Source organism: Pundamilia nyererei, unplaced genomic scaffold (assembly GCF_000239375.1).
Source record: "Pundamilia nyererei isolate P.nyererei 1_Seehausen unplaced genomic scaffold, PunNye1.0 scaffold00093, whole genome shotgun sequence".
Taxonomy (NCBI): domain Eukaryota; kingdom Metazoa; phylum Chordata; class Actinopteri; order Cichliformes; family Cichlidae; genus Pundamilia; species Pundamilia nyererei.
Window position 1 is genome coordinate 1564577 of NW_005187494.1, and position 27429 is coordinate 1592005.

At 39.3% G+C, this 27429-nt stretch overlaps 1 protein-coding gene across 4 annotated transcripts in view; it reads left to right on the forward strand.

Moving 5' to 3' along the window:
- Positions 1 to 27187, forward strand: part of atp9b (ATPase phospholipid transporting 9B) — a 42724-nt gene extending 15537 nt beyond the window's left edge. For 3 of the 4 annotated variants that reach the window (XM_005739765.1, XM_013912586.1, XM_013912587.1), the window contains 23 exons: positions 145 to 196; positions 1476 to 1570; positions 3197 to 3277; positions 5042 to 5117; positions 6426 to 6502; positions 9342 to 9502; positions 10058 to 10200; positions 11885 to 11997; positions 13724 to 13975; positions 17382 to 17543; positions 17749 to 17841; positions 19446 to 19529; positions 19997 to 20167; positions 20642 to 20740; positions 21542 to 21631; positions 21946 to 22090; positions 22549 to 22613; positions 22823 to 22978; positions 23198 to 23262; positions 23436 to 23544; positions 23641 to 23698; positions 24595 to 24798; positions 25693 to 27187. In XM_005739765.1, coding sequence (XP_005739822.1) covers positions 145 to 196; positions 1476 to 1570; positions 3197 to 3277; positions 5042 to 5117; positions 6426 to 6502; positions 9342 to 9502; positions 10058 to 10200; positions 11885 to 11997; positions 13724 to 13975; positions 17382 to 17543; positions 17749 to 17841; positions 19446 to 19529; positions 19997 to 20167; positions 20642 to 20740; positions 21542 to 21631; positions 21946 to 22090; positions 22549 to 22613; positions 22823 to 22978; positions 23198 to 23262; positions 23436 to 23544; positions 23641 to 23698; positions 24595 to 24798; positions 25693 to 25829 — 2688 coding nt within the window. In that variant the 3' untranslated portion in view covers positions 25830 to 27187. Of the gene's footprint in view, positions 1 to 144; positions 197 to 1475; positions 1571 to 3196; positions 3278 to 5041; positions 5118 to 6425; positions 6503 to 9341; positions 9503 to 10057; positions 10201 to 11884; positions 11998 to 13723; positions 13976 to 17381; positions 17544 to 17748; positions 17842 to 19445; positions 19530 to 19996; positions 20168 to 20641; positions 20741 to 21541; positions 21632 to 21945; positions 22091 to 22548; positions 22614 to 22822; positions 22979 to 23197; positions 23263 to 23435; positions 23545 to 23640; positions 23699 to 24594; positions 24799 to 25365; positions 25399 to 25692 lie in introns of all 4 variants that reach the window. The other variant, XM_005739764.1, reaches the window with a different exon arrangement.
- Positions 27188 to 27429: the final 242 nt, after the last annotated feature.

Consider the following 27429-nt stretch of genomic DNA (forward strand, 5'->3'; position numbering starts at 1 on the left):
ATTGCTGTGTATTAGATTCACGTAAAGTGAACTTCACGTCAGTGTATTGACCATATTTAATTATTCAGGACGATTTGGAGGGGATAGTGCTCAATGACACACCACCTTTAACATTTCCCTCCTTTCTTCTTCTTCTTTTCCTAGAACCAAAGGATTCCTGCAGATATGATTTTCCTGAGGACATCTGAAAAAACTGGTGAGCAGATGAACTCCGGGTCTGGTTTTTTTATTTTTTTATTTTTTTTAAATCAGCCATTGTAAAGCAGGACAAAATATGTTGGAGACGCAAGTAGATCAGCATTACCTGTACACACCTGTAACGGTATGTTTTCCAAAAAAATAACACAAAGAATGCTTACAGTTGAACTTTTGTGTTCTCTGTGGCAGTTCAGCCAGCTGAGTCAAGTGCATTTAGGTGAGAAATGTGACTTTTCCCTACACTTCTAGTCCTTTGACAAGTCACCCTGTGATTCGTATGATTTGTTCGGGCGACTGACGATGCAAATTCTAATTAATCAATGAACTGCATCAGATCCTGGCTCTTTTCTTAGTGGCATCATTTCCATCAATCTTTGATATGTCAATAAGCTTGGCAGGAAGTTGTTGATGTCTTTGTCTCTAACTCACACGCCCACACACATCCACATAAAATAACATATTTCTCTTTCGCACACAGGCTCGTATATTTTGTCTTTCACATACTCATATACACCCTCACATCCCAGTGGTGTCACGTGAGAAGCTGACCTGCCATTACTGCAGAGGGAAAGCATGAATCATCCCACTTGTGTTAATGTTTTCCATGATACTCAACCCTCCAGGGATGGTTTATAGTTGCCCTTTTACCCTCTCTGTCAGATAGTTGCTCTCATCCATCAGTTTCATATGTAATATTGCCTCAGATCAATACAGGTCACCACTGCTCAATTTTTATCAGGCTTTGCGGTGTTCACAGCAACCACAGAGGCTTTCTGTTGTGCTACAGGTTCTGTATTAATGCTCAAGTTATTAGATTAAGACCATTTCTATGTGCTGCGAATATGTTTACGTTCTTTAGCACATGGTAATGTGGAAGCATGCTTTTCAAGCATGTTTTTTGGTTCAACAAAGCAGTCTCATGGTTTTGGCCTTTAATTGTTTAATCCACAGGACATACTTTTTAAACTTTGGTCACTGTCAGGTTTCTAAAAATGCAAATGTTAAAAAAGTCTATTGCTAATAAGTAATAACATTATAATGTGTGTTAAAGCATGCAAAATGCCACAGAAAAATTGTCATTTTCAGAAGAAAAGCTTTTTGGATTAAACCTGAGTTATAATCTATTTGTCTTATATGGGAAGGTCAATTAACACAACAAACCAGTAAGCATGGCTACATGAATAAGTATCTGTACCCCACTTTCAGTGTGAAAGAGCAATGCAAAGTATGCAATCACAACAACTGTGCAGTCTTTGAGAGCTTTTGTGTTTTTCCAGGTTCGTGTTTTATCAGAACAGATCAGCTGGATGGAGAAACAGACTGGAAACTGAAAGTTGCTGTTGGCTGCACACAACGGCTGCCAGCAGTAGGGGTATGGATACGTTAGTGAATCTCTGGTAACAAACTGTCTGTGAATGAGTGTTGAGTTATCACTAACAGCGCTGCTCATCGAATGTCTGTGCTGTGATGGAAACCTAATCACTGATGACAGACAGCAGGAACAGTCTGAACCTGACAGCAGCTTCCTTTAACTGGAGATGATACCCAACACTTCAGATTTGAGTTTTTGTTTTTTTGTTGCCACTTAATGCAATCAGATAATTAAAGTTTCAGCAAGTCATTTGATGATTGAGCCACGGCTTCTGTATTGGGTTTCAAGGCACCCGAAGATGGCACAAGCTGTCTTTAGTTCAGCCAGTTTTCTCGTTGTTAACACGCCTCGCTTTTTATACTTCATTAAAAGATTGTTCATTTGCCAGAGAATATTAGGAGCTAAAGTAAATTGGTTTGATGCGCTTTCACAACAAGAAGGGTTGCTGACTGTGAAGAGTTGAGGTCCTAACTAATCAAGTATGTCCCCCCCATCTTACGTAGAAACTTTTATAATATAAGCACTAAATTATCATCATGTCTACACCCACTGAGAAGGTATAATAGTTTATATGTTCACAACTCCAGTAAAACATCTGCTAATTATGCTGTTGTTTCTATATTTAAACTAATGACTTTCATCAGGGTCATGTATTGTTCCTCCATCACCATCCACACTTGCTATCTCTAAATCATCGCTGCACCAACTCTGTGCTTTTGTCTCGAAAATGCTGGAGCAACATAACTCTCCATTGGGGGTTCAGTAAAATAATCTTCCCTGCTCCTCTTTAACCGCTCTGCCCATGTTCTCGCTAGGAGAACACTATCCGAGCACAGCTGAGGCCTGCCTAACTGCTGCCGAGGCTCCACGCGCTGCATTCCTGCCTGAATAATTTAATATTTACAATCAATTTTTGTTCCACTAAGAGGGGGGAAGGCTGCTATTGGGTGCTTGACAGGCCTTAGGCTGCAGTCTTATTTGTCAGGGTGACTGAGAGAACAGATGATTGAATGGTCGTGATTCAGTGGTGATTGTTGTGACTTCCTGAGGTTGTTTTCTTTTTTTTTGTTAATAAGCCAGATCCTACATTTATGGAAGTGCTGTTATCTTAGTACTCCCTTCATTGACTCTGTTGATTCTCTGTTTGTTTTACTAAATCTTGCCAAAGAAACAAAAGATCCTACTAAAGGTTTTGCTCGTGTAGCAAGATCGGTCTTATTTATTTGAGCAACTGTGCTAAAGTTATTATTACACAACACACTTTATAGTACATCACATATATATTAACTAAGACTTAAGTTCCAGCAATATATGTTATTTTAAACAATATTTGCTGCAATATCCAATTATTCTGCTCTAATAGGAATTAGTGAGGCTTTTATTTTCAAATTTAAAGTATATTTTTCTAACATATTTTCACTTCCAAATAAGGTGTTTAGTTTGAGTGCAACAGACTGTAAAATACTGAAATGCTAACACAGTTTTTACTCTCCCTTGAAAACAGCTGGTCTCTTTTCCATTTGTAGTTTTCAGAAGAATTGCTCACTCATATAACCTAGTTAAATGAGGCTGTGTCTCATTTTCAAACTAATTAAATGGCACCTCTGTCGTGTCTTCTTGTCTCAGGATCTCTTCTCTATCAGCGCCTACGTCTACGCCCAGAAGCCTCAGCTGGACATCCACAGTTTCGAAGGAAATTTCACAAGGGTACAGTAGCTCGTTGACATATTTATAACCTGTAAAACAAATCTCAAAGAAATGCAGATTTTTCTATAGAAAGTGGATTGACATAGAAGATGTGTATCACCGCAATGTGTTGACAAGTGACAACAATAGGGGCTTGTGTGTCCATCTGGGCCTGTTGTTATCTCCAGCAGGCATGCCTCTTACATCACAGGCAGGTTCTTGCAGCTCCAGCTCTATCCATCCTGTCTTGCTTGTTGCTCAGTGATTTTTTTTTTTCCTTTTTTTTTTTTTTTTTATTAATAGCAGATTAGCGCAGCCCCCACAGAGAGGAGAGCTCCAGTACAAAGGGGGGCTTTGTGGTCCGTCTTCACTCTTGGCCACACACCAGGCTTAGTGAGCGAGCACTTCCTGCGCTCATTCATCCTCCACGGCCTTCCTTTGCATAGCGTGTGCTTTTAGTCTGAGCAGGATGGGAAAAAAATGGGTTCCCACAGATCCGCAGCAAATGAACTTACCTATTTATGAGAGTTTCTTTCTTTTTTCTTTTTTTTTCCTGAGACGGATATAGTGGCTTTGTTTCTGTGGTCTTCATTGAGACCCTCTGCAGTTATGAACACCGTACTGTGATGCCAATGTCAGAGCGGTCAAGCATTCTGCAAACTGCCATTTATTTTTCATGCACCTCTTCCCATGTTTGAGTGGATTGACAGGATGTGGGTGCTTAGGTATCATAATTATCATATCGGGCAGGCAATTTGAGCCGAAACTGGAGCCTTGACTCTGCACTCCTGACTCAAGCCATTTTCAGCATTTGTCTTTATTTAAGAGAGAAGGGTGAAACGGGGAGGGTGAAACAAGAGGCTCTCAAGGGGCTTATTTATCACTAAAATCTCATCTACTTGAACACTCTATACTGTTTTTTTTTAAAAGGAGCCTCTATCGCCATGCCAAATCTAGTGAAAGTATAGGTAAGAAGACTACTGTATTGCTATAGTCGGCACAACTGTGCAGGGTGCTTGAGAAAATTAATGGCACAGCAGAGCTCAGCCATCCTGGTCAAGCTATGCACCGTCTGAGCTGGGGTCTCTTAACCATTTCTGTTCTGTCCAAACAAACTTTTCAGCTTTTTCCTTTTAATTATTGTCAAAAAATCTATCAATCAATTGGGAAATGTAGTTTTTTCATTGCAATTTTATTAAATAATGGTTATCAGATAGTACACACTTTTATGTAATAAAGCTAAGATCATTATTGTTATTAAAAAATAAAGTGGTGATCTTAGAGCCTCTTGCACAAAACAAAAAAGATTTCAATTATTAGAAATCGATAATGTTTTTTACAGTTTGTAAAAGCTGAAATAAAATTTGTCTTCATTATTTTATTTTTGGTGAGAATAAAATGTTTAACTGCAGTAAATTGTCTTTTACTATTAAAGTCACTGGAGTGAAATTCATCTGTGGTGCTACTTTTGTGTTTGTTTGCCTGAGGGCCACACTGAGAAATACTAATTAGAAGGTGGCTAATTGCAGAAATAAATTCACTGCGTCGAGGTATTTCTTTGAAGCTCGAAGCTTCTTTGGTTGAAGTTTTCCATGTCTTAGGATTCTTGTTTGCTTTGTTTTTTCTCACACACAACAAAGTGTCACAAAAAGGAAGAAACAAAAAGCATATTAAGTTTGTACTAGTAATATGTAGAATTTAATTTGTATCCAAATATAATTTAATTTCAAACCACCAGTTAAGAGTTATTTAAAGTCCTAATTATGCCAATTTGTTTATTTGCAGGAAGACACGGACCCACAGATCCATGAGAGTCTCAGCATTGAAAACACTCTTTGGGCCAGCACCGTAGTTGCATCTGGTAAGTAAATGAAAGCTATTGTAGCCTTTTCATTTTTTTTTTAAAATTAAAGTGAATCACAAAAATATTGCTTTTTAAAAAACGTCCAGTTTAATTTCACCTTCTGACACTTTTTATTATTGCTAAACATCAACCTAAAGATGTGAATGCATGTCTGTGTAAATGTTTTCAGAAACATGCACTGACTCATATTTCATTTTTCTTATTTTATGCATTTTCTAAATTTGTTGCTCACACTTCCTGAGTGCAGTGCTCAAGTTTTGCAAAGAGAATTCATGGGTTTAAACCTTGAGCAATCGGTTTGATTTAATAGATATTTGCTTAATAAAACCCACGGTGGAGGTGGTCCTCCTTCAGTTCAGCCAAGCCATTCTGGCAGAAATGGTTGTGTCAGTTGAGTGTTTGTGACGCTCCCAGTGATGGCCACAGCATTGATCTGTGGTGTTGCTCTCCCCTCTGGCCTGACCTTGACCAGAAGAGCAAACACACACAGTGGCACAGAAAGCCTGACTTGGACTCGTTACATCATCTCTGCTTAGAAATGTCATTGTCCCTCACAAGACTCTTCCTGACAGACACCTCTCTCCTCTACAGTAGCATTCAGGGCGTTTGATCTGGCCCAGATCACTGTGTATTCACACGGTTACGGGCCTCAGTCCAGCTGTGACAGGAGAATTAGTTGCTCGCATATTCAGATTGAAGCCCCTCTGCATGCTGAGCCACACAGACCATTTGTCACACCGCTCAATATTTCTGGAGTTAGAAGTCAACAGGAGCAATTCATCACCTTTCTCCTCTGATCCTGTGGCTGCTGGTCTCTGTTGTGCCTGCACTTTACTTTCCTTGTTTTGTTTTTTTTATCCATTTGTAACTTTCTTGCCATTTTTATAGTTTGGGGATTTCAGAGCCTGTATTTAGGTTTATTAGTGTCTTTGCTCTGCCATTAGGCTCATTTAATATTAATGACTCATTAATCCTTTTTAATAAGGCCACTGTAATGAATTGGCAAATAAAGATGGCAGAGTATTGATCAGCTTTTATGAGCTTCCATAGGGTGGCTGAAGGCCCCGAGTGTCTAAGCATATTAAACTCCTGTCTGTTGGCTTGAGTGGCAATGAGACAAAACTGCCTCAGCTCAGCCTTATTGTGTTTCCTCTCATGCAGTTCGTCTTACTTGACCAAGATGAGTGTGTGCATGCATATTTGTGTGTGTTGTGTGCGTGTTTGTGTGTCCCTGTGCGTGTGAGATGGTGGGGGTGAGGTTCAGTTAATGAGCAGCATTACTTTCCTTGTCTCTATCTTTGGCAGGCACGGTGATAGGGGTGGTGATCTACACAGGCAAAGAGACCAGAAGCGTACTGAACACGTCCTATGCCAAGAACAAGGTGAATGCTTTTTTTTGTTTTTTGTAGCTTTGAATCTAAGGGTTTTTTTTTCTAGTTTCCTATACAAATAATGTCAAGTCGTATACTAGAAATATAATTATAAATATTTAAACTGTTACAATTTAACGCTTTATTGTTAAAAAATGTCTCAAATTTGCTTAAGATCCTCCTGTTTCCCCCATTTGATTTAGTTACCTCACTAAAATTAAGACCAGCAGCAGAAGAAACAATCATAATTTTTAATGCTGGATCCAGTTTTGTTTTAAGTGCTTCTGTATTGTATCAAATAATGATTTACTTTGGCTGTTTTTAAAGTCACATTGCTGATGTCAGCAGAATTTTGGACAAAATAAAATGTTCTTGTAAGCATATCCTCTATAGGTTTTAAACCAGCTTACAAGGTATAACTCAGAAACATGGAGTCCCCTTGTGGTGTTTCCATCATAAACGTTTAAAAGCTCTAGTGGATAAAACACCTCAAACAAAGTATCTTCTATCCCAAATTCTCCTCATGCCATCTCGTTCCCTCTCACCTCTGATCACTAATCAATCACTACGACAAGGTGGTTTTTTAACCTTGACTTTCTAGATAAAGTTGGGCCTGTCAGCGCGAAAGGTCAGTACCATTTGCTAATTAACCAAAAGGGAAATTAACTAACTGAGGATTTAAATGACATTTTCAACACCAAGTTAATCTCATAGAATCCCCATTGAGCGTTTTGTCTCCGGATTGAAGTGAATAATTTTATGCTAAATATACGATTTTACCTGGAAGATGTTTTGGCTAGATAGACAGAGGTCATCTGATAGAGGCAGCAATAAACAAGATCTCAGAGGTTTTTTTTTTTTTTCCTTTTCTAGCTAAACTGAATCTACCATGCAGTGACTTTAACACACAAAGTTGTCACTTCCAGCTGTCACCTACTAAAGCTCTCCGTGGCATAACATAACCCCGTCCTGCTGCAGCACCATTTTGACACCAGTGTCTTTTATTTAGAACGCTGATGTGGCCGGTCGAACAGCCGGCCAGTGTTTTGTGTAAGCCCGACAGCTGAGAGGAATTCAATATTTCAAGGAGATGATGTCAGAAGTGCCAATATGGAGACTGGAGATTGGGGGAGAAAGTCGATACAGTGCGGCTAAAGTCACAAGAACGTTTTGGTCTCATATAATCTGTTGTGACACCGACCAGGACGATGCCCGCGCTTGATCAATCTGACAGGACGTCAAGCGTAGATTCACCCTTTGTTGCAGTATAGTTACAAACTCCTGTCTGAGTAAAGAGGCCGAACATTGTCATTTGACAAGAGGCCACTTCTCAATAAGGATTCTTTGAAGTTTATATCCAAGTTCCAATACTCAGCTCTCCTCGTGTGTCTCTCAGGGCGAGTTGCTCTTGAAAAATAGAAACCTAAACTTGTTTACTAATTTCTCAAAGATCAATTTTATTTTTCTTGACTTTCTTCTTGGCCAGATTTCTAAGCTTTAACCGTTCACTAAGACTGAAGCTCTGATATTCTTTGGGTTTAATTTCATGAATATTCATGTCCCAAGTCTGCAGTCCGTCATCAGATTTCACACACATGCTAAAATACAAGCCACACAGGCAGATCGAATCATTCCTTTCAGTTTTAATGGCTTGGAGATGAATGGAGTAAAATATGCACTTTTATTCATTGATAGCATCTTTAGGTTGAGGTAATTGAGTCCTTTTTCCCCCCTTGACTGAATGAATAATGACTTCATCTGATCCCCGGCAAGGCTTGGAAAATTTAGACTAGCCATTGTTCAAGCAGAAGGCGATCCTTTGCTTTTCAGGCGTGCACTGTTCTCTCTGTCTTAATTTTTCTTCATTTTAATCCACCCAAACCCGCTATTTTTCTCAATAGCTCAACCATGAACCATGTAGTGAGGCACTGGGGTGGGGAGATGCCCACCCGCTCACTCGGACCCCTTCCCCTTTCCCCACTCTGCTACTGGGAGTTTAACACCAACTGATAAATCAGTCACACTGGTCTCCCAGCTCTCCCAGTCCTCAGGGGAATGGTTTTGGTGGGGGTTTAGGCAGTGGAGGAATTTTGCTGCTTTTTATATATGCCTGCCCCCTCCCCTCCTTTTCAGAGCAGTTCCTTTATTTGAGAGAGGAGAGATGTTATGTTCTGCTGTTTTTGTAAGCGTGGTGCGTCAGATGAAAGCCCTCTGTGTACAGGGCTTTGCTGCGAGCACTGCCAGAAAGGGGAAGGGCGCTTCTTTATTTGACATCTTTTTCCCACATGCTTCATTGGCTGGGAGATACACTCGAAAAATAAAAGACAATTCTGACCCCCTTTTTTGTCTGTTTTTCTTGAGAGCCATCTCAATATGGGAACTTTCTCTGTTTTTGAGGCCTTTTGACCTTCTATTTGTTGCACTGAAAGACAATACTTCAGCATGACAATAATGCAATTTGAAGTTTAGCACAAAGTGGCAGCACCAATAAACTTACTTATGCTGTATACACAGTTTGCATGTTAAAAACCTGCAGCTGAGAGTTTGATTGGCTTTGTTTTTGCCCATGTGTCGCATATTGTAAGGTTTTGGTAGCAGATGGGAAAGTAGCAAAGACCCCTTTCTTTTCTTTTCTTTTCTTTTCTTTTCTTTTTAAGTTGCCAGAAAAGGAATAAGATGTTTTATCTGGCTTTGTATTTCAAGTTAATTGAAAAAGTGTCCTACAGTAGAGAAAAATTGCTAAAAACAAATGCCACACTTAATCAGATTTTACAGAAATTACTCTCTAATCGATGAAGCATGACAGCTATGTTGTAATCGGCCCATTTTGACGTCTATCTTTTCCCCAAAGGTTGGCCTGCTGGACCTGGAGCTGAACCGTCTCACCAAAGCCCTGTTCCTGGCCCAGGTGGTTCTCTCTGTGGTGATGGTTGCACTGCAAGGGTTTGTGGGTCCTTGGTTCCGCAATCTCTTCCGATTTGTTGTGCTTTTCTCCTACATCATCCCCATCAGGTACAGTCTCAAATACAAACCTCAGAAGACGATCCTCCCACACTGGCAGGTGTAAATGTTCTTACCAAAATAGATATAATGATGATGATATTATTTTTAATAATATTATTTTAGAAAAAATAATACTTTGAAGCTTGATCTTACAGTACATTCAAAACAGATTTCCTATCAAATCTTTGTGTTCAACGTTAAATAGATTTTTTTTTATGTTGAATTTATTTTGCTTCAGTTGTTGAATTCAAAGTATTCTCTTTTTATTTCAGTTAAGGTTTACTAAAACCAGTGAACAGTGGACAAAAGGACAAGTTATTTAAGAAGAAAAAAGAATTAGCCAGTGTTTTCCTATTTCATAGTTTATGTAGCCTTATTGTGATTCGTGAGATAATCTGTTTTCCCCCTTTTCTTTTTCTTTCTCTTTTCTTGTGTTTTTTTTTTGTTTTTTTTTCTTGTTTTTTTGTAGCCATTTTTTCTTTTTATTTGGTCTTTAATACAGTTTTGTTGTTTTACTGGTGGTGGATTACAGTCATTTTATTTAATTTCGTTTTTTTTGTTTAGTTTGCGTGTAAACTTGGACATGGGAAAGTCGGCCTACGGTTGGATGATAATGAAAGATGAAAACATCCCCGGCACTGTTGTGAGGACCAGCACCATCCCCGAGGAACTGGGCCGGCTTGTCTATCTGCTGACAGACAAGACAGGTAGTGTTTAAGATTTTACTGACAATCCGAGTTTGACTGAAATTATTTGCTTCAAGAGGAGAAATGATTTGGATGCTGGTTTAGGCTGTGCATCTTCAAATGGGAGAGACTGTGGAAGCCTTATCATACCAAAGAAGGTGGAAGGTCTACACAAAGTGTGTGACACATTTATGGGTTTTTAATGTTAACATTTTTAAGGTGTCTAGATCCCTACTTGCAGATTAGAAAGTGATGTTACCTGATCAAAGCACATTAACCAAAAGGAAAAAAAAAAACAAAAAACTGAGAATGAGTCTTTAATGCAGCCACATTAATTTTTCCTTTATGAATTAAGCACATTTGATGATAACTGAAGTAGAAACATTTGACACTGTGGGCATGTGTGAGTTAAAACGGAGAACTGAGGAAAAATCCAGCGTTTTCAGGTGCTTCTCAGGAGTCCTCAAGTTTTCTTATTTCCCTATTGTGGCGTGTTTCACTAATAAACAAATGGCTGCTCTTTTCTAATTCTAGACGGTGTGTCAGAGTGATAAACTCCTGCTGGGGTCCTAATATGCTTCTTTGTCTTCCCCCACTGATCTAGGTAGGAATAGATTAGCTTTAGAGCCTATTTATCCAGGTTGGTAGTTAAAGTACATGGAAAAAAGAACAAACAATCAATCCATTAGAATTGGTTAACTCTGTGCCTCTAATGTTTTTGGAAGTTAGATGCCCTCTAATCAGCTTTACGCTCTATCAGCACACGTTCTGGCAACCAACATCCATTAAACAAGGCCATTGCCCCCATTTTCAAGGATTTTTCTTTTTTCTTTTGCTTTTAGTGTCTGAACATTCGCTCAGTCTTTTTGTATGCAGTCTTGTCTGATAGTTAGAAAGGACACGCAGTCCATACTGGTAATGAGATTAGGTCAGTGAGAAGGCAAATGCACTACCCTGCAGGTCCCATGATATATTGGAAACTGTCTTATGAAGACGACCGCTGTGTGTGTGTGTGTGTGTGTGTGTGAGAGCTTTCAGAAAGGCTGAATTTCTCTTAATTTTGCTATTGTATACAGTTGTGTAATAAAAAACTCTGGATGATATAAGGTGGAGACATGGTTTATTTATATAGAGCACAAACCTAACATAAGGTTCTTAGAAGCATAGTCAAATAAACAGATTGTTTTCTGTGCTGTAGTCACAGACCTGACTCTGGAGATCTAGGTGGTGATCCAAACTTTGCAGGATGGCTGGGAGCACAAGGTGTCAACCTTGAAGGGGATTGCTTGCACATTTAAAGCAAGGACGATTTTAGCTATTAATTTTGGGAAGCGATTAGAGCTTGCACAATAAATAAGGCATCTGATACTGTTGTAGCTTGATGGGTATCTGTGTATATGTAAGATGATACAAGAAGCTGGAGTTCAGAGATGCCAAATTAGGAGCTGCTCAGTTTCTCTCAGGGAGGATTTCATCACAGTTGTGACCAGCAATAACAAAGACTGCGGATTTGTACCGAAAATGTTATTTATGTCTTATCTTGTTAAAACACATGACATAATGATAGTCAACACAGTACTGATATTCTACACTTGCGATGGGTCTTAAACATTATCTTGTGAGAGTTTGTTGAATTGTGATTCAGGTGCTGTGGATGTTCTGCTTGTTTTATATGGTAATGTCTAAATAATCTTCTGAACTGCAGGCACTCTGACACAAAACGAAATGATATTCAAGCGACTCCACCTGGGAACAGTATCCTATGGCACAGACACCATGGATGAGATCCAAAGCCATATAGTCCAGTCATACGCACAGGTGAGCAACCTTAATGACGTGTGGTTGAGAAAACCCAGCTACTGTTAGTCTGTGTATGTCTTAAGCACCCGAGTTAAAGGCATCTGGACTTTTAAGCCTTTTGGATTAGAGGTAAAATCTCTTCATGAACCTAAAAAAGAAGTCTGGTTGCCTTCAGCTCACCTCCATGCTGATTTGTTTGTGTGCATTAATTGGTGTGAGTGTATTTGTGTATATGAAAATAACGTCCAATATTTTAATTCACTAAAAATAAAATCTATGTAGAAATTTTTAGCACAAATTTTTTTAGCATCCATATTATGAAAAAAGACTTTTTTCTAAATTTCAGAATAATGATTGTTTAGTGTGAGTGTTCGCTCAGTATTACTTTAAAACTATAACACATATGCCTAACGATAGACACTGGGTACACAATTTACTTGACTTTTGAAAATTTGTGCCCAGCATGGGCGTGTATCCAGTTAAAATTAATACTTTTTTTTCCCTCAGTGTTTTCCCGCTTATTCCTGCCCCTCTCTGCGGATCAGTTTAATCAATTTTTATATTGAGCTAAGAATAAGTTTTCCAGGAAAGAAGCCCATATTGTCCATTCATCATGCGGCGTCCCTGAGAGACTCCCTGTACTGTAAGCAAGTGTTTCCTCACTGGGTGGCTCAGATCTGGCTGCAGTCTTGACAGAATTATATTGTTCGCTCTCAGCCAGCTCCAAACAGCTGGTCGAGGCTGAAACCATCTGCCCCGCACCCTTATGTCTAATCTCAGCTAATGAAAAATGACTAGTCTTTTTAGCGCAGAACAGCTGAAGCAGTGCTGATCAGCAGTGCCTCTCTCATTTGTGCTATACAATACTTTTTTCTGTACTGTCACAGTGATGTGTAAAATTTAAAGAGGATCATTTATAATATAGTCTAAAAAAAACCCACCTAAAGGTCTTAATTTAATCACAACTTTTGCCTACAAGTATCTGTTGTACATTTAGAAGAAATCCTCCATTTATATCTGTGACACTGTGTTTATCTGGCTGAATGGCATAATAATCTCTGCCTGTAGATCTTTCAGACCCTTTAGATAAAGTTTGTGTACTTACTGTACTCCTGTCAGCCCCTTTCTCTGCTCAGCAGGAGTCAAGTCTAATAATAAACCAAAGTCTAATGCTCAGTAGAGTGCAGTCCTCCTGTCAACTACAGCTGGCTCTGTGGACTGTTGTCATGCTCAGTAATCGCACACTTAAACTGATGGTTCTTGTCAAAAGAGAGGAAAATGTAAAAGCCCTCAAACCAAATATAACATGATGGAGACTATGCTGCAGTCCTCTCCTCGCTGTGTCATCTAGCTTGAACAGGTGTGTCAGATTGATAAGAACTAGCTGTTTCTCACTGTGTCTGCAGGGATAAATATATATAAATATACTCCAGATTCAGTTCTTTTAGGCACTGCATCTGGTACCTTGCAAACACATTTTTAGCCATAACTCATGAATTCACATGGATATTTCAATATTTCACAAAAATGTTTAAAAGGATAAAAAAGTGATGACATTTTGTATACAACAGCTCAAAGGTTCATGTAACTGTGCAACACTATGCTGGCCATTGTTCCATTACTCAGTGCCATAACACAGGAACAGCCGAGCCCAAATCTATAAAGTTCTTTTAAAAAACTAAATATTTAATACAAGTCTGGACAGAAACTGTTGTCAGCTGCAGACTGTTTGTTCTTACTTCAGGCAACTTCCCAGCCATCCAGTGGTAGTGCCACTGGTGCCACGCCATCGCGAAAGACCCAGGCATCAGGCCCAAAGGTTCGTAAGAGCGTTAGCAGCCGGATCCACGAGGCCGTGAAAGCCATCGCCCTGTGCCACAACGTCACACCGGTGTACGAGTCGCATGCCGGAGTAAACGGGGAGACTGAATCTGCAGAAGCCGACCAGGACTTCAGTGATGACAACCGCACGTATCAAGCCTCCAGCCCAGATGAGGTAGATATAAAGCGCAGTGGTTATCCTGGTCGTCAAAGATTAGATTATAGCTCTATTTCCACCTCGTATTTAGCAAACTTATCTAATTTGGGTGGGTCACAGTTTTCCTCACTTGTCAAAAACAATATTTTATGACTACTTTGGGTTAACAGAGGTTAACTTGTTGTGATGCAGATTACATTTGGAGTTGGAAGCTGGCAGGGAACGTAAAATAGAAAGCTAATGAATTAAATAAGCACATTGTTAAGATTGAATAACTGTCTGAATTGAACACATTACAGTGCACTACATAAAATTATTTTCTTTACCTTTTAGAGTCCATTTTTTCTACAGTCACACAGATGTGTTTAAATAATCTGTGAGTGACAAATTGTCACAATACCGCCCTTGTCATGGGTGACGTTTCTGGGTGATTCCCAGCTCATTCAGAGTCTTTGGAAAAACCCATAATATATTTTAAAGTCAGCTTAAATCTTTATTTGAGCACCTTTTAATATTTTTGTAGGAGAAAACATGCATATACTAAACAAAAGGATGCAGAAAAATGAGATTTTGCTTTTGAAACACTCATTGTAAAAATATTTATAATCTCTTTCTGTGTCATTTATTAGCCATCCTAAATAATCCTGCTTAGTCATAATTATCATTTCACTGGCAGAAAGTCAAAGGTCGTGAACTCTTTTTAGAGGTTAAGCTTTTTAATTGTCTATATTAGCTGCCTGAGAATTTACTGCTGTAACTGAAGGAAGAATGCAGCCCGGTCCCCACGAGGATCCTCAGTGTTTCCTTTCTCCATGTAACACGAGAGCTGGATTACATGGAGAACACAGAAGGAAAACGACAAAAAAGTCAGGCTTTTGTTTTGTTTTGTTTTTTTTAACAGTAGTTTAATGCAGATTGGAGGAGAGTTAATCTACCCTTAAAGGCCCACTGCAGCATTATTGGCATGTTTATCACCACTGACATGTGAAGGTTCGTAAAGCCTATGTGAGACTGGCAGAGTTTCTTTTTACCCCCTGCCACCTTTGGCAATCAAAATAAAGATTAAAGCGTATTAAAAGATAAATCTAATTTTTCTGTTTTACCTGCACTACCTCCCTCCAAGTTGATGGGTATATTTATTTATATCCCCTCTTTCTGCTCTGTCTCTCCTCCCTCTATTGTCTCACACTGCTTGGATTGATCAATATTTAATTTTCTCACTGGGAGGATGAGAGGTGTAGATCTGTGATTGTTGGTAGAACTCTCCCTTCCCCTTTCACTCTCTCCTTTGTTCTTTCTCTGTCTTTCATTTCCCTCTTCTTTTGAATCCTTCGTCTCATTGAATGCAGCATCCGATCTCAGCCGCTATACTTCTCTTAGTTTGTTTGGCCCGCTCATCATTTCGGATATCATAAGCAGTCATAAAGTGGAAGCTACTGGGATCAGAACAAAGGTCGTCCGACCTGTGGTCTGATTAGAAAAAAATATTTGAGTGTCGCCTTTAAATGTGTGTGGCTTTTTTTTTCTTTCCTACATTTTGTCACCTTTCAGGAGCTCGTATTAAATTACACACTTGGTCTTTCTGGATTGAGAAGTTTGTTGACAATTATTGTTCAGCTGTCATTAAGATCAGGAAAATTGTGTCACTTCATCTCCAATACAAGAAAAGAAAAGCATTGCAGCAGCTGCTATTTCACATTTAATATTCTCCTTCTCCTTTTGCTACTTCTTTTTTAATGGCATACATGCAAGGCACATCAATTTGACAGTGCCTCATCCTTCCAAGTTTGCAAAATGCTGTTGAAAAGCCAAGAAAAAGAGAAATCTTTGTGAAATTCCCCCTAAGATTCATGTTATGGGAAACACCAGGTTGGATCCATTCAGTTCCTGCAGTTGAAAAGCAGCTGAGCTGGTGGTCACTGGCTATTAATATTTGACTTCTTAGACTCTGTCATAGTGTTGATAATTTTTATTTGGAGCTAAAATCAAAAGCTTTGTGAAGATAACTCTGTGTCAAAAAAAGGTGAGATACAATATGAACATGCTGGGACATTGCTTTTTAATTTAGCTTTGCAGATTCTCAGGTAAATCCAATTTCCAAAGTTACAAAAAAGAATTTAGGTTCAATTCATTCAGTTCTAAAATCACCAAACTGCAATGCTTCCTCGCTAATTAAATGGTGTCGATTACACCACAATGATAATCAAGTAAATATACTTTTCTTTCCCGTTAAGTTTGCACGTGTCCCTGTGTGCTTATCAATAACAGTTAAAAATGTGTACAAATAGCAGGACGGCTGTGAAGGTTTGTTAAACTGGTTATGCAAGAACTTTTACTCAAATGCAAAAAGAAGACGCAAACTAGACGATTTATAGTTTTGTATTTGGGATAAACAAGTTACCAACAGAAGTTTCTCATGAATCCAGATGCACAATTTCTGCTCTGTCTTGAGATACTGTTACTCTTTCAAATCTAAAGTGTGTCAAATGATCCCAAAATAAATTGAGCTCTTCAGGGTGCACCCTTTTATGTTACCAGTGACATTACAGCAGAAAAAAGAATTTAACTGTTAAGAGTCCACTTGCCGCTATTGTGATTTACATGGCGGCTAAAACACAGTGAACACAGTTGAAATGATTGATCGTGTTGTTTAAGAACGTCTGCCATTGCAGTAAACTAGTCCGCAGCAGTCGTTTTTTTTGTTTTTTTTTAGTAATGTTGTAACACACGCAGTTTGAATCACATGCAATTTGTATCAAAGTTGACAAAGCTTTAAATAGTTTTTGTAGAGCTGATAAAGTAGATTAAAAGGACTCTGTTTAATGTCAGCACATGTTGTGTGTCAATTCATGTGTGTCCATGTGCAGCTATGTGAACACACACACACAGGATAATGGCACACAGATGTGTGTTAAGTAAATATAGGCAGCCTTTTTACGGAGCTCAAAGGGGGAGCAGGAGAAATGATGGGGTATTAACAGGAAGTTCTAATTTGTAGGTCAGAGTATAATAACAACCTTTGAGTGAGCAAATTGAAAATGAACCCATTGAGGATTGAGTCGTGTGCAGCTGAACACTCACTCGGGGGCCGCAGTTCCTGCTGAGGGGAAAAAGAGGAAAGAGAAACAGAAAAACACTTATGTGGAGCTGAATGGGAAGAGCTCAGCAGCTCTGGAGATGCCGTAACACACTCTCATCCTTTAAGTGCATGTGAAAGTACATTTAATCAGCTTACATGTTGTCAACTTTCATCATTTTCTTTCCTACATAAAGTGATTTTCTCATTAACCTGTTAGTTTTAGTAAACATTCATCCTAAAATAAAGATTTTAAGTATTTTAATTTGATCCTCAAACATTGTGAACAAGTATATCTTGTCTGTATCTTGCTGTTTTATTAAAGTCAAAGCATCGAATCTTCCTCAGGTGGCGCTGGTGCGGTGGACAGAAAGCGTTGGTTTGACCCTGGTGAACAGAGACCTGACCTCCCTGCAGCTGAAGACTCCCTCTGGACAGATTCTCTCCTTTTACATCCTGCAGATCTTCCCCTTCACCTCTGAGAGCAAAAGGATGGGCATCATTGTTCGGGTGTGTATAATGATATCCTCCTTGTTGTGTGGTCTGAGTCATGCCTGTTTCTGTTATTCCTGCACATAATGAGGGCTAATTTTTAAGATAGGTTTGAACCTAATCTTGTAATTCTGTTTATTGTTGCTTCTGTTTAGCTTAGTTTCCACAGTAATGCCTTCAAATTTAGAAGAAACGTAGCTATTTTTATTTTCCAACTATTTAGGAGGAGTCAACGGGGGATATCACTTTCTACATGAAGGGTGCTGATGTTGCCATGGCGAGCATCGTCCAGTATAACGACTGGTTGGAAGAAGAGGTACAAATTTGAGTCATATTAAAGATTTTACTGGATACTTCCTGTAAATATAGTTTGGACAGAACTGGATCAAAGAAGCGCAAATTCCATTAAAGTTAGTCTTAACCAAATTTTGGTTCAGGATGAAAATCACAACAGTGAGTTGGTGACACTATTCCTGCACTCTTAAGTGGTCCATGTGTTTGCACACAGTTACTATAAGGCAGCACGCTTGGATTGGTGCAGTTTGTCAAATTAGTGCCTCAGCTAGTGCCAGATAAAGACTGTTACCTGATTGGTCTTTCTAAGATTCAGTTTCATTCCAAACACCATTAAAAAGGTCTTGAATATAACTTTTCTTATGCTGAAGGAACCTGGTTTAACTGACTCCCGGATAGGTCCCCGATTTGTAGATCTTTTAGATTGTCACTGCCCGAAATTCTCAATATCTCTGGCTCAGAATTGGAGTTAGGGCTGATGTAACCAGTTTTTCTTCTTGGCTACTTGTAATTACAGTCTATGTAAAATGATGGGCAGACAGCATAATTACAGGTTTTGGAGCAGGGACAAGAAACATCGTGCTCTAATCAGTCTGTGCGCATCCTCAAAACATTTTTGTGTGAACTGTTGACGCATGCTGTTCTCACATAACATAATAGTTAAGGGATTGTGGAGCTTTAAATATAAAAGATTTTAAATACAGTTGTTGAACTCAAACTAAATAAATAAAAGTTATGCTGAAAAACACCTACTTTAAAAATATGTTATGCAATTTCATGTCTTAAAAAGGCATGTTAATTTAATGTATACTAAATGTAGTCTTTCTATAATAAAGATGATACATGTTGAATCTACTGTTTAAGTGTCTTAAACATTGTCACATGTGGGAACTCTGCCAGTATTTTTCTCATTTGTTTCTACTTATGTGAAGTAATAAAATAACCAACATGAATAACAAATATACGAGAGCTTAGCTGCTTATGGCATCTCTATTAATGGGGACATTTCATCAAAAGATCAACAGACCACCTACACCAGTTTGGTGGTCGAAGGTCTTGTGCGCATATGTTCATAATTATATTGGCATTATTGAGTCATTTAGCACCGGGGGCAGCTTTTGATTTAATTAGTGACCTAGATAAAGTTGAAGTAATTACAGTATGTCATATTCTTGAACAATGGTGCTAATGATGTCCTGTTGGCCGTAATATCCCGTTGTCAGATCAACGCGCTGCAGTTACTCAGCTTGTCAATAACCAATCAAGTGGACAGATTGCCCCTATTGGTGTTTCATATCAAAAATAAACTGCCATCCATCCCTTTGTTTTACTGTGTCCTCTGAATTTCACCACAGGGTATGTTATTCAATATTGATTTCTTTTGGTGTTGGTAACAATATGCTGTTATTGACAGTAGTGTCTGCACGGTGTACTTGCACAGCAGCTGCTCTAATAAAAGAACTTATCTGCCCTAGATTTGATTGAAATTCATCTCAGGGAAACATTCGCAAACATTTATTGTAAATACACAACATCTTCTACTTCAGTCAAGAGCGATGAAGCTTTTGAAAGATACTTGAGACTGAAAACACCCCTGAAATAGATCTCTGATCTCCTTCCTTTCAGTGTGGGAACATGGCCAGAGAGGGCCTGAGGACTCTGGTGGTGGCGAAGAAGTGTTTATCTGAGGAGCAGTATCAGGACTTTGAGGTATGCAGGTTTATCAGTTGTTGGTTTATAAGGAACGATGTGTACCTCTTTAAATCTAATACAGTCTGCTTTGACAGCCCTCCAAATGAAAATCTAAATATGTGTTTTCACTGTACGGTCATTTTTGAGGGTGAAGTTCGTGGTTCCTCTGGACTTTTAACTTACACTTACTGATATAACTGTCATAAAAAAATAATGAAAGAAGAGTAGATGAAACAAATGTTTAAGTAACTCATTTAAAAAAAAAAAAGGAATTCTTTGACATTAGTAAACAACCACAAACCCATCATAATCCTCAGATCACTTTCATGTTTGCCTGTAAATATATTTATTGGTTTTGTAGTCTCTGCAGTTCACACTACTCTAAAGGGAGAATAACAGGCGTGTCCACTATTTGCGGTTCTGAAGCTCTGAATCGCTTCACGATTTTATTCGTTATTTTTGTTCTTTCTCCTTTTTTTGTGCAGAATCGCTACAATCAAGCGAAACTGAGTATCCACGATCGAACCCTGAAGGTCGCAGCAGTGGTGGAGAGTCTCGAGCGAGAGATGGAGCTTCTGTGTCTGACTGGTGTGGAAGACCAGCTACAAGCAGACGTCAGGCCCACGCTGGAGCTGCTTAGAAATGCTGGCATCAAGGTTGGTGCAGAAATAAAACTGGACGCCAGACCGATGCTTTTTTTTTTTTCGTCAGATCATCTCCACTTTGATTTATTTACTTTGTTGCAGTCCAACAAAACGATTAAAGTAATAGTGACATGGTAGTGTTAATGCAAGGCAGTAAAAGAAAAAGGTGGAAGAAATAATTAAAAGATTAAAACAACAACTTAATTTTTCTCAATCGAGACTGAAGAAAAATTCATTTTGCTGCTTTTTAGCATTATGTTTAAACAACTATATTGATACCTTGAAGGAAAGTTGCTTAATAATTACTTCAGGAGGGATAAAAAGCAGGAAAACTATAATATTACACCTAATCAGAATTTGATGTATTTTCATGTTAATTAACCATAAAGTGTTGGAGATAACTGAAGATCTTATTTGTTTAATTTTACTCCATTTTTGTGCTGTTTCTGTAACACTTTGTGTTTCTTCATGTTGTTTTCTTCTCAGATCTGGATGCTGACTGGGGACAAGCTTGAGACGGCTACGTGCATCGCTAAAAGCTCTCATTTGGTTTCCAGGAACCAAGACATCCACGTCTTCAGACCGGTACGCTGTTTTATTTGAAAACATGAAGTGTTTGCATAAAAGGACCTGTCGGCTAGTTGGCTGCTTCACACTCTGGGTGTAACTCAGTTTTTCAGGGAGGGTGGATAAGAGATTATGGTTACCATACCACCATTATTTTTAAAGCAGTTTAAAATAAAACTACTGTTTTAAATCGCTGTAATAATAATAATAATAATAATGGATTGCATTTATATAGCGCTTTTCGAGACCCTCAAAGTGCTTTACATTACAATTTGACTATTCATTCACTCTCACATTCACTCTCACATTCACACACTGGTGGAGGCAAGCTACAGTTGTAGCCACAGCTGCCCTGGGGCAGACTGACAGAAGCGAGGCTGCCATATCGGCCCCTCTGGCCAACACCAGTAGGCGGTAGGTGAAGTGTCTTGGCACTTTACCTCTAAATTTACCCTTGGTGTTTGGCACCTTAAAGAGCTGCTGATTGGCAGACCTAAGGGCGTGGGCAGGTGTGTATGGCTGTTTTAAAAACTACTTTTCTATCCACTTTTCTAAAAGCATATATATTATGTTAGCTCTTCATTTCACGATTGCATTTTGCCTCTATACAGACTGTCTACCTGCATGTAAGAGAAGCCTGCCTGCCTGATTAGTAGAAATGTGTCTATAAGTAAACTTCAAAGAGTAAATGGAAAGCTTATGGCAGTCTTGTCCACTTTGCATTTTCCAAAACAGATAGCTGTTCACTAAGATTAAATGTGCGACAACAAAAAGCCTAAATGATCTTGTGGATAATTGTATTGTGTGGCTCTCGAGCAGGTCTCAAACAGAGGGGAGGCCCATCTGGAGCTGAACGCCTTCAGAAGGAAACATGACTGTGCTCTGGTCATCTCAGGAGACTCCTTAGAGGTACTACAGCACAGTGCAGTGCAGTGACGCTTGCACAGCCGATGATGTTGAGGGTGTACTTCTTAGCCAAAACGAACACTTTGGAGTTCACCCAAGAAGTGGAGGAGTTGGAGAGGGAAAGATAATAAAAACAACTGGAACATTGAGCTGAATTTAAAAAAACAAACAAAAAGAAGTTAAGCAGGAATTTAACATTTTCACTGTGTTTTCTGGTCAACAAGTTAATTTATGTCACACAACCTTTGGGGTTTTTTTGGTTTTTTTGTTAGTTGTTTTTTTTTTTAATGTATGCTACTTCCTTTGTGGTGCTACAGGTGTGTCTGAGGTACTATGAGCACGAGTTTGTGGAGCTGGCATGTCAGTGTCCGGCGGTGGTCTGCTGTCGCTGCTCTCCAACTCAGAAAGCTCAGATCGTCAGACTCCTCCAACAGCACACAGCCAACAGGACCTGCGCCATAGGTAAGCGTTGACAGATATAGGGGCGGCAGACCTGCTTGCCCACAAGGCATTTGGCTACGATCCACGGACAGCCTGGGAAAATCTGTTAGCGGGAGAAAATATCTGTGTGAATTTAGCCCCATCTTTTCGAGAGGAAAGTGTTTACCATTTATAAAACTCTGGTGAACAGACAAATTAAACCAGACCGATTTCATACTCGTGTTTGGGATACAAGCTGAACTGGTTTGTAAAGTGCTTCAGAGAAAAACGCATAATTTCACAGTCCCTTAACCGTCGCATCCCAGATGTGACGGTTTAACATCACTGATTTTAGTTGGATTAGAGAAAGATTAATGTAGTCTTAGACCGAGTATTACTGCATGTGTCCACAAGATGGCAGTGAAAACTCAGGTTTAAAAATGCCCATTCCAGCTGCTACTTCTAGAAACTGCATCATGTAATTTGTAATTTTGTGGCAGGTGATGGAGGAAATGATGTCAGTATGATCCAGGCTGCAGAGTGTGGCATCGGGATTGAAGGAAAGGTAAAGCCTGCTGCGCATTTCGTTCAGACCTTGTGTGTCTTATCCTGGATTAGGTCCAGTAACTTAATTTGGTCATAAAAACTCTAAAAACCTTGACTCAGATCCCTCAGTTATAAAACTGGTAAAACAAAGTGGCATGTCTGTAAATGTGAAGAAAAAAGAAAACAGTTGTTCTACTTTAGCATCTTTATTCTGTTTGTTTCACATAGGAAGGGAAGCAGGCGTCGCTGGCTGCAGACTTCTCCATCACTCAGTTTAAGCACATTGGCCGCCTGCTCATGGTTCACGGCAGGAACAGCTACAAGCGTTCTGCAGCGCTTGGCCAGTTTGTCATGCACAGGGGCATGATCATCTCCACCATGCAGGTACAGCGATAGTTAAATTAAAACACAGACAAAACACTACAAATGCTGTATGTTTCTTGTTACATATTTTGAGCCTATATTTTGCTTTTGATCGTTCCTAATGATTTCATCATGAAAGTTGTTTTGCGGTTAAAACGAAATTACAAATTCCCCACAGCAGGGACATTAAAATTCCTCATTTGGTGACTTTATGACACCAGTTTTGTGTCCTGTCCTCAGGCCGTCTTCTCCTCCGTCTTCTACTTTGCCTCTGTGCCTCTGTACCAGGGTTTCCTCATGGTCGGGTGAGTACCTGAAGTCTCATGGGGCCAGTGTAAGGACAGCTTCACAACAGCATAACCCTGATGCAAGCTTCTACAGTATTCGATCATATAACCTTCAGTTTTGTTGCCTCTGCTGTCTTCGTCTCTCATTTCTTTCCCTTTTTTTAATTTTATTTTTTATACTTCGTGTGTAGGTATGCGACTATCTACACCATGTTTCCTGTATTCTCCCTGGTCCTGGACCAAGATGTGAAGCCAGAAATGGCCCTGCTCTACCCAGAGCTTTATAAGGACCTCACTAAGGTTTAATCCCTTTTTTTTTATTTTTTTATCTTTGTTTTTGACAGCTTTCCTTCGTTAGAATTTAAACAAGTAACAACATGTCTTCCTCTCTTTCAGGGACGTTCATTGTCTTTCAAGACTTTCTTCATTTGGGTTTTGATCAGTGTCTATCAAGGTGTGTTTTTCCTTATCATTCACTCACATTTGCTTCCTAAAATCAACTTTCAAGTTATAGCAGAACCATCTACAGCGTGATTCTATCTTTAAACTGTCAGAGCAACTCTTCAGCCACCATTTCATCATTTGTGCATTGTCTAGTAGCACAGTCCCAGGGCCCCTTCAAACCCTTGCACAGTTCGTTTCTCAGTATCTAAGGTTTCCAACTGCCATCCGCTTTTACATGCAAGCTTTTGTCTGTCCAGTAAATCGATATTTCTGTAATCGCTAAGCCATGCAGCGAGTGAGAAAGATCTATGTTCTTGCTCAAGCGTGACTTCCTGACAGCTCGAGGTTTTTAATTAAAGGCCAATACTCGGTATGTGGAGAGGAAAAAAAGCAATATGAAAGGAAGAAAATATTAGGAACTGATCGGGCATAATTTATTACAGACGTTGAGTCGGTGGAATGCGCTGTATTAAGCCAATATGAAAAAGCAATTACGTGATCAGTTATAGGCTATTAAGCTCAATTTGTGTAGTGTTATGATAAAATGAAAGGCTATCAAGATACAGCAGGCGCCCAAAGATGAGTGTGTGTCTGGACACTCAAGAGTGAGACACACTGGAAGTCATTGTGGATCCTTCAGCCTCATAAATAATGTTATTGAATCAGTCCTTATCTGCAGACACCATAATCCTTAACTCAGTGTCCCAGACCACTGTTGATGAAACTGATAGACTGGGCCAGTTAATCTTTAGAAAACAATCGTGATTTCTTAAAGGGAGATCTGGTGCACAGCAAGTCCTGAATGAATAATGAGTAATGTAATTTTAGTTAAGCCCAGACACTTAGACCAGACCTAATCGAGCAAAAAAGTTTTTAAAGTCCGCATGTTTCCTTTGGCGCCACCAGGGGGCATCCTCATGTACGGCGCGCTGGTGCTGTTTGAGTCGGAGTTCGTTCACGTGGTTGCCATCTCCTTCACGGCGCTCATCCTGACTGAGCTGCTGATGGTGGCGCTGACGATCCGCACTTGGCACTGGCTCATGGTGGTGGCTGAGTTCTTCAGCCTGGGTTGCTACCTCGCCTCACTCGCCTTCCTCAACGAGTACTTTGGTAGGTATACCTTTCCTCTGAGTTTTTCACTACTGGTTTACTGACCTTTTAAACATTTAAGGTTTCAGGAGATAATAGAATATCTTTATATTTAAAAATCCTATCAAATAGTTATATGAAAGCTTGTATGAGAACTTATTGTTGTACTTTAATCTACTGAATTTTTTTTGTCATTAAAATAAAACCTTAGTCTGAACAACCATGAAGAGTGATGCTAATATGCTATTTTTCAGTTGCTAAACAGTCAACTAACCTGCTTGTGAACAGCTTGAACAGTTGATGTGAGGCTTTTACTTGTGGTTTGATATGTCCAGTATTGATTGGTCTGAGTACTTCAAGGAACCGCCTTCTTCTTCGCTGTGCCCGCTCTGTTTAGTTTGATGTAACACTACTTGGCACCTAAGTGTTGCGCTGTTGTTTAAACCCTCAGCTCTGTGCTTTTATTCCCTCCTCAGTCTTTTTCTTCTCTCTGTCTGTCCTATTTTTATTTCTTTCTTCACTGCTAACTTTTTGCACTGCACTCACTGTTTCTGCTGCACTTCTTTTGCTTCTGTGTGTCGGCAACAGGCATAGGCAGGGTGTCGTTGGGAGCTTTCCTTGGTAGGTGTACAGCCTGTGAATTCACACCCCTTTCTCCTTCATCTGTCTCTGATATTATGTATCTGGTCTTGCATCTGTATGTTTGCATCATCTTATGTTCTTGGGTTTATTTTGTCGTGTGGGTCGTTTTCATCTCACGTGTTTTAAGTTTTTATTTTCATGCTTTGACCAATACGCAATCACCAACATAATTTTAGAGCGCGATCATGTCGCTGTGATAAAGTCTTTACCCTTTCCTAATTTCCTGTGGAGTTATGACAGAACTCTGACGATTGTCCTCTTTCCTTCTCCCAGACTCGTCCTTCATCACGACTTGGCCTTTCCTGTGGAAGGTGTCCGCCATCACACTCGTCAGCTGTCTTCCTCTCTACATAATCAAATACCTGAAGCGCAAATTTTCACCACCAAGCTACTCCAAGCTCTCCTCATGAGCCAAACTGGGATTATGTTTTTGTTAGGTTTGTAGTTCTGTGCAGCAATGAGCTTTGTAATTTTCGCACTTTTTGTACACACTGGTTCTCAGTGATGGACAGAGGAAACACTGGAACAATCAAAAAAAAAACAAAAAAAAAAACTGAGAGAAAGTTGTTGGGTTTTTTTTGAGGGGGGGTTTGCCACTGATACATGGAATTACTTGAAAAGATTGAGCACATAATAAAAGACTGTCAGAGGAGGGGTACAGGCGTGGTGACTGCACTTGGAAGGCCCGAAACACTTGACCCCACTTTTTCCCAAAGGGGGTCGACCTGCCTTCTTTTGTTTTAAAGCATTTAAATACATCAGCTCGTCATTTTATACAGTTCAGATGCATTACTTTCAGTGTTTAGATTTTTATATGTGGCGTTTGGAAACTTTTTTACTATAAGTGTCACCTTTTTTTTTTATTTATGGTATTAATTACAGTTGCTGGGCGGTGTGTTTGAACAGTGTTGAGCTGCAGTAAGGGAGAAAAGGATGATTCACTGGTCTCTTGTGTTACTGTAAATAAAGTCTTTACATGCAGCTTTGATTGTTACTGGACTTAATGTAAAACTCGCTGTGTTTCAATCTCATACAGACGTGCATTAACCAAAAATCATTCGAGAGAAAATGCTGTTGATGTGTTGAGGGTCGAAGCTTCCTGGGACTGGCTTTGAAGTGAACGTTACATTTTTAAGACATCAATCTGTAGTCTTTGTAGTGTAGAATCAGAACTCCTAAATGTTTCCATGTTTGGCTTTGATTGTATCATTTCACACTTGTGTGCGTCTGTGGCCGTCAGTCCTCCTGTCAGCGTGGCAGCTCTGTGCCTCATTATGATGTTCATGTATTCAATCTGCATCTCAGAGGTTTAGGTTCGGTTTTTTTTGCCTCCACAGCCATATCTGAACTTGAATCCTGCTGCTTTTCTTGGAGAACAAGTTTTTTCTTGATGGCAAACTATAATAAGGGCCCTGATTAAACTCGCTGGCTAAAAGCTTTTAGGGCTTTATTGACAATTTGACTCTTTTGCTCCGGTTTGACTTTGACCTGCAGTGGACTTTGACATTCATCCCTTTTTAAGGAGGAATGAGTTTTATCATTGTAGTTCTTTGGGGAAAAAAATACTTTGATGCAAATTGCATTGAATGTTTGAAATTGCGATTTTCATTCTTACAAGCAGCAATTCCAGTTGTTGATTCCTGTTTTCTGTCAAGTTTCTTATGATCTTACTTTCCATGGCTGACACAGCAATTTCTAACCGTATGTCTGTTATTTATAAAAACTGGTATTGATTAAGGAGTAATAAAAAGACAATGAATACTAAAAATGTTCCTGTTTGGATTTTTCTAACTGAAAGCAGAGGCAGCCAAGGACATATTCATTGTTAGGTTTATCATCTGGCCACTAGATGGAGACAGAGACTAAATACTGGAGAGCAAATGAGTTTCAGTCATGTATGAACTTGAGTGTTGAACCTTAGGTGTTTTGTTTTTTTTTTTGTTTTTTTGTTTTTTTGTTTGTTTTTTTTTTACATTTAAAAACAAAACAAAGTTTCTGTAACAGATTGCA